This window comes from Apodemus sylvaticus, chromosome 3 (assembly GCF_947179515.1).
Source record: "Apodemus sylvaticus chromosome 3, mApoSyl1.1, whole genome shotgun sequence".
Classification (NCBI taxonomy): Eukaryota; Metazoa; Chordata; class Mammalia; order Rodentia; family Muridae; genus Apodemus; species Apodemus sylvaticus.
In genome coordinates this window covers 151085987-151099490 of record NC_067474.1, presented here as the reverse complement: position 1 = coordinate 151099490, position 13504 = coordinate 151085987, and the positions used below count along the sequence as shown (strand labels likewise).

The window sequence follows — 13504 nt, the reverse complement described above, 5'->3', positions numbered from 1 at the left end:
TTCAGGTCTATCCTCACCTCACAAACAATTCTTCTCAAGCCCACCCTTCTCAGTCTCCTTCCATCTTAGCAAAGACATCCTTTCAACTCATCAGGCCACAGAACCTACAAGCCCTTGGCTTTCACCTTCATACTCACTCTGACATACTCATAGAGTCAGAGTTTGACTGACTCTACCCTGAAAATAGAAACGTCAGCCAACCAAGCAACCAACTCGACTCGCCACTTCATTTAACCCACAGTCCTGGCAGCCTCGCCCCTCAGCCTCTTCTTAAGAGACAGCACCTGCAGTCAACCCTGAGAACATGCCATTGGCCCACGACCACAACTACGATGGCCCTTGAGGCTCACTTGATGTATAAGTCAGCCTTCTACCCAGGCCTCTCTGCTGTGACTGCCTCTCTTCAGCTATTTGTTTTCAGTCACTCTTCGTGCGCTCAAGCCCTATGCCACACGCTTCCTGTCCTCAAACCATAAGCCGGGTCCCACCTTGGCTTAGTCCTCAGTGATACCTGATACTCAGGTACCTAGAAACTCAGTGATACTCAGATAGCTAGAAACCCTCTTCTGCTTTCCTTTTAAAGCGCACAGGACTACAACCGGTTTATTTCAGACTGCAGCCAGCCCCACCCTGCATTATTCTTCTCTGCAGATGGAAGACCACTCCAGTCCATCTTGTGCATTCAATGGGCCTCTGGTAGCCATGGCACTGCACTACAGCACTTGCACTACAGATTGGAGCTGACTTTGCCTGCTCTGGCCAGTTCTGTCAGTGTGGCATATATAACTATGTGAACACTCTGGAAGCTTTTAGCTGGATAAGCTCTACATGATTAACGGCTTCCGATTGCTAATGTGTACAAGAATGCAAACTCAACACTGTTTAAAGACAGGAAGTTGTGTGCCCAAGTTCATCTATCACACTCCTCAGGGCAGCTCCACAGCACCTCTATCTCTGCAGAACTCAGAATACATAAAAAGCAGAAACGTGGAGGGAGGGGCATGTGCTACCATACCCCGACACAGGGAATAGCACAGCTGGTTAAGATGCATACTCCTCCGGTACTTTAAAGCTCCTTTTGGACCTTTACAAAAACAAATATTGCTATCTGAAAAAGTCTCCAATAAGGGATGTACCTATGAATCAAAATGCCACCCAGAATGGCAGAGCCAACAGAGAGCAGAAACCATGCATGCCAACATGCACGTACCTTCAGAAACTCGGAGATGCAGTCTGTTAACTGCTTGTGGCCTTGGATGTTTAACTCCAGTTCATAGAACTTTGATACCAGCTTAGACTCTCGGCCACACTGATTGCACCTGCAATGAACCAATGAGCATGGAGATGAGTTAGAAAGCAGCCACTGTCACTGCAGAACACATCCTACACCAGCTCTCAACCTGGGCACTCCCATGCCAAATAGCATACCTGGCAGATATTTACATTATGACTCACGAAGGCAGCAAAGTCACAATCATAAAGTAGCAACGAAAATCACTTTATGGTTGGGGGTCATTACAACATAAGGAACTGTATTAAACGGTCGAACATTAGGAAGGTTGAGAACCACTGCTCTAGACAGAGGGAAGGGAGTGCTTCTAACCTTCATTATTTTGTTACAGAAATTACAGCACATAAATTACCTGTAGAATAAAAACAGAACCTGACTAGGGGACTGGTCTCTCTGACTAGTTGCTCCAGAGCAGTGTCCAGCATGCCAGTTCAGTTTGCCAGCCAGTTCCGACCTTATGCCTCAGCCCCCACTACACAGTCAGACAGTTCCCAACACCCAGGGCACTCAACTGCAATTGGCAAGCTAGCTGCTTCAACATGTTCCCATGGAAATGCACTGCTATAAATACCTGGGGGGGGGGGGGGGCTGTGATAACCCACCATCGTGATAACCTGAGACTGAAATGAAGGGTAACAGCAGGAGAGCTGCGGTAGACTCACACAGTCACGTAGGCATACTCGCCACAGAATTGCTGCTGCACGACGTTCCGAACATCCGGGTTCTTCTGTTTAGACAAAGTGTCTTCCAACAGTGACATAAAGAGCTTGGAAAACTCTTGTGCATCCTACAGTTTAAATTAATGGAAATTAAATTGCTTCCTGAAGTCTAATGCAAATACTACTCTGAAACTACATGTATTTTCAACTTAGTGTTTCACAAAGACTCTAGCATTACTCGATCAGTCCCACAAATCAGTTTTAAGAAATAGTTGACAGTGCTGGAGAGATGGCTCAGTTGTTAAGAGCACTGACCGCTCTTCCAGAGGTCCTGAGTTCAATTCCCAGCAACCATGTGGTGGCTCACAACCATCTGTAATGGGATCCGATGCCCTCTTCGGATGTGAAGCTACAGTGTTCTTACATATATAATAATAAGTAAATCTTTAAAACACTTGGGAGGCAGAGGCAGGCGGATTTCTGAGTTCAAGGTCAGCATGGTCTACATAGTGAGTCCCAGGACAGCCAACGTTAAACAGAGAAACTTTGTCTCAAAAAACCAAAAAAAAAAAAAAAAAAAAAGGGGGAGAGAGAGAGAGAGAAAGAGAGAGAGGGAGGGAGAGAGAGAGAAAGAGAGAGAGGGAGGGAGAGGGAGAGGGAGAGGGAGGGAGAGGGAGAGGGAGAGGGAGAGGGAGAGGGAGAGGGAGAGAGAGAGAGAGAAAGTGTGTGTGTGTGTGTATGTGTGTGTGTGTGTGTAAAGAATGCAGCTCTTGCTGCTCCCCTGGAGGAGCCCTCCAGGTCCCTGCACCCTTATCAGGAGCTCCCAGCCACCTGTCTCTCCAGTTCCAAAGGACCCAGCACCCTCCCTCTGGCCTCCTTGACCACCTAAGAACACATGATACACGCATATACTTTAAAAGAAAAAAGAAAAGGAAGAAGAAAAGTAAAGTGGTAAGCATAGTAAGGAACACATTGATCAGCAAATAAAGGCACTAAACTCCACAGTAGAATTTCTTTTAGAAAGAAAGTCTGTGTGTCCTGATACTAAATAGACCAGGCTAGCCTCAAACTCAGAGACACCTATCTGCCTCTGCCTCCCATGTACTGGAATCAAAGGTTTGCCAGCACACCAGGTCAGACCTTACATTATATACAAGCACCCTGCTTCACCTTCCCCAGAAGTGCCCTAAGCAACTGAGAAGATGAGGAGTGGGGGTGGGGGAGACCAGGACTGAGGGGGGTTCTTACCTGCTGCTGCCCAGTATCCAAGCCCAAGGCTTTAACAAATCCAGAAGGATCAATGTATCGTCTGTTACTGTTTTGCAACAAAGCAAACAAGTACTGAAGATGCTCACAAATGGTCTGAGGCTCATAATCTATTAAAAGAAAAAAGCAAGTTTCATTTAAAATCAAAAAACAGAAGCAAACCACCTACTTCCAGCCAGGCATGGTAGTACATGCTCGTAATGAACTTTGTGGTTGTTGGGATTGAACTCAGGACTTCTGGAAGAGCAAGTTAGTGTTCTTAACCACGGAGCCATCTCTCTAGCCCTAAAATGCTGTATTTTTACTTAATGTGTGTATGAGTGCTTTGGCTCCAAATGTTTGTATTCCATGTGTGTGCCTGGTACTGGGGTAAAGGGCACTGGATTCCCTGGAAGGAGTCACAGATACTGGAAACCTAAACTGAGGTCCGTTACAAGAATAGCTAGTGCTTGAAACAGTTGAGCAATCTCTCCAAACAAAAAACAAATTTTTAAAAAAGCTTTTTTTGGAGGATCTGGCAATGTACCTGAGGATGATCAGAAAATTTCACTAGAGAAGAATTAACTTTTTAAAAAGCTTCCTGTCTGTATTGGTTGACGAAATTTGGAATCCCAGTGTGTTTGCAGCCTTGCCCTTGGCAAGGAGCCAACACTCTGACTTCCTTTCGTAGCAGGCTGCTAAGAGAACTGGCTGGAGACACCCTCAGCAGGAAGTCCCTGCCCCCCCAGTCCCCACAGACCTTTTCCTCCATGAACACCGTCTCCCTTCGTGTAGTCACCACAGGTGCTGGGGCAGAGGTACAGCGCCTGCCGCAGCTCCAGGTTGAGAAACCACACCTGGAGGAAGGTGTTGACGTAACAGGTGGCTCCCAGGTTAGTCAGGCCCACAAACGAATTCTACAGAAACAAGAGTTACAGTCGAATGTTAGCCTGCACAAGCTAAAGATTTATACAGAGCATTATTTTTAATTTACAGCCTGCACTCGTCTGCCCAAGGTAGAAATTACTTCAGAGAGCAACATGTTCATCTCTGGCATTATTGTCATCTCCAGCCTCCTAAACCTAACATATTAGATGTTTCTAGAAAAGACTGGTGTGCAGCATGTGTGCACAAGCCTCACATTACAATTATTAACACCAACATGGCTGGGCGGTGGTGGCGCACGCCTGTAATCCCAGCACTCTGGGAGGCAGAAACAGGTGGATTTCTGAGTTCGAGGCCAGCCTGGTCTACAGAGTGAGTTCCAGGACAGCCGGGGCTACACAGAGAAACCCTGTCTCTATATATAGAGAGGGTCACTAGCAAGTACATGACCCCAGGTCTGATCCCTAGCACAGATCAATAGCTTTATAATGTCACTAGTGTGGCTGAAGTAGACTTTCTGAAATTAAAAAGCAAAAGCTCAAAAAAAAAAAAAAAAAAGCAAAAGTTCAAATGCACACGGCTGTCTCCAGTCCTCTGAGGACAGGTCTCTGACATGTGTGGTGATTCCCTTCTTTTTTAAAGGGGAGGGAGTGGCAGGGATGGCATGCAGCCCACCCCACTACCATGGTGCATGTGCACTGTACCAGGTTCTGATGATAACCAAGTCCTATCAGCTGCGGCCACTCACCTTTTTCCTCCTCTCACAGTTGGGATCATCGATGCTATGGAAACTATTTTCATCTATCTCTCCTAACCAAATGTGCTCGCCGATTCCAACCAAGCAATTCGGATTTCCTCTGCAGTTCCTTCTACAAGGAGAGAAAAAGGAAGAATTACAGTTTAAAAAATACTACAGAAATGTAAAGGAAGGGGGATTGAGCTCTTAATAGTTCATTACCCCCTGTAATCCCAACCCTCAAGACAGGGAGGGTCCTGTGTAGCCCTGGCTGTCCTGGAACTCACTCTGTAGACCAGGCTGGCCTTGAACATCCTGTCTTCCTCTGCCTCTGGAGTGCTGGAATTAAAAAGATGTGCACCACCACTGCCTGATTGGGATTAAGCATTTTAAATATGATAAACATGGTGTCCAACATGGAGAACCATAGCGTGCTGCTGGTGTTATAGTGCTTCACAGGTGTAAATTAAAAAAAAAAAATTAGATCTAATAATTGATCTTAAAAAGGATTATTATGGCCGGGCATGGTGGCGCACGCCTGTAATCCCAGCACTTGGGAGGCAGAGGCAGGAGGATTTCTGAGTTTGAGGCCAGCCTGGTCTACAGAGTGAGCTCCAGGACAGCCAGGACTACACAGAGAAACCTTGTCTTGGAAAAAAAAAATAACAACAAAAAAAATTATGTGTTAAGATGAAGAAATCAGGAGATAAACAAATAGCCATTCATCTGTGTTAGAAGAAGCAATGCACAGACAACCCAGTCTCTAATAGCACTATTGAAATGTACATCATGAATCAGAATTTGGGTAAGTGGATGTGAAGCTCCTCTCTGAATACTGAGTCACTGAGTTACTGAGGTGGAGTTGGTGTTAACTGCTTCTCACCACACAGATAAACAGGAACTCAGCAACCAACAGAGGAAGAAAATATTTCAGCTAGGCAAAGCATCCACAGTTGGACGATGGGGTAAAGACCAAGCCACCATCATTAGTAGCATCCTCAAAATAAAGACAAAGGAACAAGCTCACTAACAAATCCTGATTTCTAAATAGTCTCTACTGACTCAGGCTCCTGAGGGCAGTGGTAAGAGGAACCTACAGTGAAAGCACTAACAGGATCCCACACAGGGGAGGGGCAGAGCCCCCACTGGCCAAATCCAGAAACAAAATGGGTAGATCACCCCAACAGGGGTGTGGTGGCACACAACCATAATCAGCACCTCGAAGGCTGAGGCCAGAGGACAGCAGTGACTTGGGGTCAGCTGGGACTACATGGAAGACACCATCTCAAAAGGAAGAGGAAGCCACAGAGGCTCAAGTGTTAACTCTAGAATTCAGGAGCCAGAGGGAGAAGGACGTTGGAAGCCGGCTACACTCTAAGCTTCCGGGGCTAAACACTGAAATCCTGTCTCTAAAGAGTCCACAGATTTTAGTGAGACAAAGGAACAGATGGGGAAAAGTCACTTCTTTACAGCTATGGAGCAGCTGCAACAGGATCAGAAAAGTAAGAGAAATCCAGAACAAACTCTAACCAAACAATTATATATAGCAGAGTTATATAGCAGAGAAGAGCAGATCTACCTATAGCCATCTGCCCACCTGAGCCCTGGTCACGGCTTCACGACTGTAGTGTTCTGGCCAAAAAAGCACACAATCTATGTCTGTGAGCAAATACCTGGCAACCCCAATCTCAGAAACAGCCCATGAAAAGTCAGAGTCTCACACACACAAAGCAACAATTCCAGATTAAAAGAGACTAGAGACACAAGTGAGTGTAACAGAACACTGGGTTCTCCTGCCCTGTCAGAACATCGTAAGATGTAGGTGCATGCCAGCAGTGGTAGCGCACGCCTGTAATCCCAGCATGTGGGAGGCAGAGGCAGGAGGATTTCTGAGTTGGAGGCCAGCCTGGTCTACAGAGTGAGTTCTAGGAAAGCCAGGGCTACACAGAGAAACCCTGTATCACAAAAAAAAAAAAAAAAAAGGAAAAGAAGAGAAAAGAAAAGAAAAGAAAAGAGAAAAGATAAGACAAGACAAGAAAAAAAAGAAAAGAAGAGAAAAGAAAAGAGAAAAGACAAGACAAAAAAAAGAAAAGAAAAGAAAAGAAAAGAGGAAAAAAAAGACATATGCGCATATTTGTGAAGGTTACCCACCAAGATTTTACTGACAGTTTAAGACTGGAACATGGGGCCAGAGAGATGAAATGGTTTGGGGATTAATTAAGGCACTTGCTACCTAGCCTGAGAATTTGCCATGTAGCCCTGGCTGGTTGGCCTGACTTATTTACCTGCCTCGCTCCCTCCCGAATGCTAGGAGTGCACCACCATTCCCTTCTAGTTTTTGCATCACTTTAGGGGGTAGGAAAGGAACACACATACTCACTCACAACTGTATATGTGAATGGACAAGTGTCTTATGGAGGTCAGAGAACAACATCCCTTCCACAACAGTGATCCCAGGAATGGAACTGGCACTTGTCACCAGGCTTGGAAGGAAGTGGTTTACCTTCTGAACCACCATGGTGGCTCTATTCTCTTACACTCGCTACAGTGAGCATATAATCTACTCATGAAATATGTAAATAACTTTTAAGGTCCTGTCAAGGTCCTGTCTTCCAGGGAAAAGTCCCCTGACAGTTACTGAATCTCACCCCTTAACATATGTACAGATTAAGTCACATTAAGTAGACTCAGCAGGCTGTAGTTACATGTGTGTATATGCTCCTGCATGTGAGAGAGAGCAAGAGTGAGTGGGGGGGCATGGGTAAAACAATGATTAAAGGAAAAGAGGTGAGGGCTGGAGAGATGGCTCAGCATTTAAGAGCACCAGCTGCTCTATTAGAGGTCCTGAGTTCAGTTCCCATCAACCACGTGGTGGCTTTCAACCATCTATAATAAGTTCTGATGCCCTTTCCTGGTGTGCAGGTATACATACGATATACAGACAGCACCCATATACATAAAATAAATAAATCTTAATAAAAAAAAAAGATGTCAAGAAGTTGAGAGGGAGGGGCAAGAACATGGGAGGAACTGGAGAGGAAAACCTGTAGGATGGAAATGGTAGAAAACAGCAATCGCATATGATATTCTCAAATGAATGACTGACTGAAGCCTCGGGTAGTAGTGCACACCTTTTTAATTCAGCTCTCAGAAAGCAACAGGCCAATCTGATTTCCAGGCAAGCCAGGATGACGCAGTGAGACCTGTCTCAGATCACTACCCTGTGATATGGCTGGGCAGTCCGCTGGTCTTTCAGAAAGCTCTGGTGGAGAGGTTGGCACTTGTCTCTGCTGCTGCTGTAGGCTTCCCCATCTTTATCCATCCTCCACAACACAGGAAGGCATGCCCACTCAACTGTCTCCAAAGCTAGCTTCAAAGAGTTAAGTCTGGCCTAAAAACTTCAGTAAACTTTCAAAAGCTAACTAAGGCCTGGGTAATTTGCATGGTTTGGCCTTTGTAATTCTGGCCTTTCCCCCTTCCCTCAGAGACAGGTCTCATTGTGTATCCCTGATTTGGCCTTAAATTCAGAAAATTCCGTCTGCCTCTGCATTTGGAAATTTGAGGTTCAGATACCATATTTGTAGATTAGTTTTATTCTCTTGCCTTTAACACAGACTCTCCAGTCTTGACTCCGGATCCCCCTGCTTTCACCCCAAGAGCAGAACTATAGACATGTGTTACTATGTTTGACTTTAATTTCTTAGTAATTGCTTTTTTATATCACACACAGGTGATATAAAATCTTTCTTTCTGGCCTATAGCACTCATGCTGACTAGAGCTTTCCAAAAGGTGGCTCTCCTTTACACAGGTCCATGTTGCTGCAGGCATTTTTTTGGTGTTAGAGGATGTTTCCCCCTTCCCCTTTTTTTGAGACAGGGCCTTCCAGCTGTATCGCGTGCCCTTCATGCAGGTTTGTAAGCTCATTTAGTGGGAATGGTAGACCATGGCGCCAGCTATGGAAGTGGCACTGACTTAAGAGCCCCTGTTCTGGTGAAGATCCATCTGGGTACTTTATACAGAGTGATACTGTCACAGAGGTTTCATTTTGCTACTGATACATCAGCTGGCAGCATCTGGTCATCCAGACATATCACAAGGCACCCAAAGACAAGTAAGCTTTGTGACTGTGTATCATCAAATCCTGTCATCTTAGCACAGCAACAAGGCTGTGCAGGTCCATATATTCTGTCAGACAGAGATGCTCAACTAAAGAGGACAGACCAGGGATGCCTTTGATGAAAGACAAAAGGTCCCAGTCATTAAAGAATGTCTCAAACCAGGGTGGTAGTGGCAGTGCCTTTAGTTCTAAGGCTCAAGAGGCAGAGGGGATTGTGCTGTTTGAAGCTAGCCTGTCTGAAAAACCACAAACAGAAGGCTCAGAATTGGTATGACAAACTGGTAAGCACCAACATCAGATAAACAAGCACTATGGTAACAGTAGACACAGCACTGTAGCAGAAGCCTCAGAGGGAAAGTGCTGCCCCACTGGGAGTCTCCAAGAACAAGCAGAACTACTCGCTGCAGCAGAAGACAGCAAGTGGAGAGATTAGGCTGAGAAACCAGGCTAGGGAGGTCATCCAGCACACCAAGCAGGAAAGCTAAAGAGGACACATCAGGTAGTACGAGCTCTCCATGTGAGGGTGGACCTACCCAGGAGACAAAGAGGCACAGAAGGCTTTAAGCAGAGAAGAAGCTGGCCTGCACTGCAAAGGCCCTGCCTCACTGCTTCTCCAAGCTTGTGAGCATCGTGTACAAGCAGGAGCCCCAGAGGCTGTAAGACCGATCAGATCCCCTGTAGCTGCTGAATTAAAGGGGCCTGCAAGCCACCATGGGGATGCTTAGAACCAAGTGAACCCAGGTCTTCTGCAACAACAGCCAATGGTCTTACCCACTGAGACATCTCCCCAAGAATTCTAGACATGCAGTTTTGCAAAGCAGGTTTTCTAGCCTGAATATAGGCAACTCTTCCAAAGGTTTCTTTTTTTGTTTTTTTGTTTTTTTGTTTTTTAAGACAGGGTTCCTCTGTGTAGCCCTGGCTGTCCTGGAACTCACTCTGTAGACTAGGCTGGCCTTGAACTCAGAAATCCGCCTGACTCTGCCTCCCAAGTGCTGGGATCTAAGGCATGCGCAAACACCACCCGGCTCTTCCAAAGGTTTCTAACACCTCCATTTACCTTTTTCATCTAAGAGTCACGATGCAACTACACACTATACAGCATTAAACCAAGAGCTTTTAGCTAACGCTTTCCACTACTTGGAACAAACTGAACAGAAAAATTCCTCATGGCAAATGTACTACTAAAACAGTGTTTAAAAGATCTCAGGAACAAAGAAGTCAGCTCTCTTCCCAGCAAAGTGTCAAAGACTGCCCTGCCACACAGGGCCCTCTTCCAGGCCTGAAGAGGCCCTTCCTGGTACCATCATCTTTCAAACTGAAAAGAAACAAATGAAGCTAAGTTGTTTACCTACCCTTGATTATCAAAGAGACAGACAACAGAAAATAGAACTTAGGGCTCAGTGGTATGCTGATTACATGGTTGAAGCCCAACAGAATAAATGTCATCCAATGTCTTCTGACTTACAGGATACACATTGCTGTATCCTCACAGATGACTGTTTTTGTTGTGACAGGATCTCTATAGCCCCTGTTCGTCTTGACTGTCCTCTGTCCTACAAAGACCTGGCTGACCTTGCATTTCTAGCAATCACACCTCTGCCTCCAGAGCTGGGATTACAGATATATGTCCTATTTATGCAGCAGGGACACAACACAGGGCTTCCTGCATGCAACACTCATCAAGAACCAAGCTCCAGTCAAACTTTATTTATCTCATGTACATTGATATTTTGTCTGCATATACTGTGTGATGGTATCAGGTCCTCTGGAACTGGAGCTACACACAGTTATGAGTTGCCATCTGGGTTCTGGGACTTGAACCCAGGTCTTCTGGAAGAGCAACTAGTGCTCTCTTAACCACTGAGCCATCTCTCCAGTACCCGACCACCTTTTTCTCCCAGTTTTCTACTAAAGAATATAATTAGGGCTACACAGAGAAACCTTGTCTCAAAAAACAAAAACAATATAATTGATGGTAGTGACACAAAACTTTAATTCCAGCATGGGGAGGCAGAGGCAGACAGATTTCTCTGACCAGCCTGGTCTACAGAGCAAGTTCAAGGACAGCCAAGGCCACACAAGAAACCCTGCCTCAAAAAGCCCAAACAACAAAAAGCAAACAAACAAACAAAAAAAATCCTCCGTTTTTCCTCAAAAAATGCATTTATTAACTTAAAAAAGGCTGAGGCAGAAGAGGTGTGTGTGGGCTACCCAATTTGTATCTCATAACACAAAAACTAAAATTCTCAAGGTTGTGGCCTAGGGTTAGGGGCACTTTCACTGTGTCTGTTCCTCAGCAGCCTGGAAGGACAAAAGCCTCTGAGGGTAGATATGCTAGACAGACAGGCAACAATCAACCAAACAAGACACTGGTTTCACAGCATAAAACTTCCTATACCAGTACCATGTGGTCCAGGAGTGCTTGTCTTTAATCCCAACACTAGTGAGGTAAGTAGATCTCTGAATTCAAGGCTAGCCTGGTCTATACACCAAGTTCCAGGCAGACCAGGGATGACAGATGCAGAAGCAAGCTGTACGGATGCCAGCAGGAGAGGGAAAGGGAGAATCACTCTGAATGCAGATAGCTTAAGCTAAAGTCTGTAAAGAGGCCAGCAGGCCTGACCAAACATACAAGGTAGGAGTACAAACTCCAAGCAGTGACCTTTACTCACCCCCAACTCACAGGGGAATCTTGAGTATTTACTTCCATTGTTCTTAGCCCAGTTGTTTTTCAAAACAGTTTCAGAAATGCAAACAGCCCTGAAGGCAGGGTGTGGAGGCAGGCTCCTTAGGCTCAGGGAGAGGCAGAGGCAGGAAGGTCTGTGAGTTTGAGGCAAGCCTGGTGAAGGAGATGGGGCCCCCTCTTCCCTGCCCCCAACATATCCCCCCAAAAAGAGGGAGAGGTAGGGGTGGGTTTGAGGGTGCCTAGTATACAGCAACCCCTGGGAACTAACCCCAGCACTGATCATTTACAATACTCAGGAGGTAGAAGGCAGGAGGAACAGACGTTCAAGGTCATTCTTAGCCAAAGGCCACAGAACAACATTAGCTACAAGAAGCCCAGTCTCCAAAACAGAACTGTAAAAATAATTTCCAGAAAGAAAACATATGGCGGGCAGTGGTGCTGCACCTTTAATCCCAGCACTTGGGAGGCAGAAGCAGTAGGATTTCTGAGTTCAAGGCCAGCCTGGTCTGCAGAGCAAGTCCCAGGACATCCAGGGCTACACAGACAAATGCTGTTCCAAACAAAACAATGTAAGGGTTTGAAAGTGCTGAAGAAAAAACCCAGACTCAGATCATATGCAAAAACAAAGCTATTCTGCAGAAACTACCAGCAGATAGGGGTCAGCCATTCCCAGATAAAGGCACACAGGCCTTCTTTTAAGAAATGGAGTTATTACAGGTATTGGTGGGTGCTTGGGGAGGGAAGTCATAGATGGTTGGTGGTCTGCATTCCTATGTCATAAACATTTAACCATGTGATGAAATAGAGCTGACCAGCCCAGAACACCCTTTTTGTTTAGTTGGTTAAGTTTTTTTGTTTTTTCAAGACAGGGTTTCTCTGTGTAGTCTTAGCTGTCCTGGAACTCATTCTGTAGACCAGGCTGGCCTTGAACTCAGAAATCCACCTGGCTCAGTCTCCCAAGTGCTGGGATTAAAGGCGTGCCCCACCACTGCCCCACAGAAAGTGCATTTTGAGAAAAGATACTTCTCCAGTTTTAGCTCAGTGGTTCTGATAACATACAATCCCAAGGTACCCAGTGTCCAGAAGAGGGCTTTGCATACTCTGGAGCTGGAGTTCCAGGTGGTTGTGAACCACCTGGTGTGGGTTCTCAGAAAGGTTCTTGTGATCCTTTGAAGAGAAGCCTGAACCCTCTTTACTAATTAGCCATCTTTCCTGCCCTATATTGAACTTTTTTTTTTTAATCCCCTGTGTGAGTAATTGAACCAAGGGACTCAAGCATATAAAACAGCCACTCCCAAGCTAAACCACTAGCACTGTTAACTGTACACTTCAACTGAATAGCTCAGAAAAGCTGTTTAAATTCCATAACACAGAAACTGATGCCATTCCAGAACTTGTTCTTGTGAGCAGACACCTAGCGTTTAGAACGATGCACCTGTTTTACTTTTGAAAACTTCCTACCTTGCATTATATCGCAAACTAGGCACAGCTTCAAGGTCTTCCAGATCTCCCTACACGCCCGCTGAAACGAAACTACTGAGCATGCCTAGATCTATCAATTCCAATAAACACTTGCTGGTGCAGGCCACAAGGTGGGAAAAAAGGAAACCAGTTCTAAGCCAATAGTTAAGAACTAAGGCAAGAAGGAGCAGAACTTGCACAAGTAAAAACAGTTTACTCTCTAAAGTTATCTGGAGTTAGGGTGACCAAAAGAAAACGCAAATAGATCAAAGAGAGGCAGCCAATGAGAACTGGAGGCCAATGACGTAAGTTAAGCAAAGGTTTTTCTAAACCTGCTCTCTGCAAATGATACTTAGGTGATCCGGCCTTCTCAGAGTGCAATGACAGAAGATACAATGTAGACAAGTTCGCTGCCTGCAAGTT

General features: G+C 45.5%; 1 protein-coding gene across 9 annotated transcripts in view; it reads right to left on the bottom strand.

The window, feature by feature from the left end:
* The window catches only part of Usp48 (ubiquitin specific peptidase 48), a 58453-nt gene that overhangs the window by 43989 nt on the left and 960 nt on the right, over window positions 1-13504 (bottom strand). For all 9 annotated transcript variants that reach the window (XR_007977128.1, XM_052177806.1, XM_052177807.1 and 6 more), the window contains exons 3-7: window positions 4829-4949; window positions 3956-4112; window positions 3199-3326; window positions 1954-2078; window positions 1211-1319 (exon numbers count right to left, since the gene is read on the bottom strand). Coding sequence is in view for 8 of the 9 variants with exons in the window: in XM_052177806.1 (XP_052033766.1) it covers window positions 1211-1319; window positions 1954-2078; window positions 3199-3326; window positions 3956-4112; window positions 4829-4949 (640 nt within the window). In the remaining variant the exon portion in view is untranslated. The remainder of the gene's footprint in view (window positions 1-1210; window positions 1320-1953; window positions 2079-3198; window positions 3327-3955; window positions 4113-4828; window positions 4950-13504) is intronic.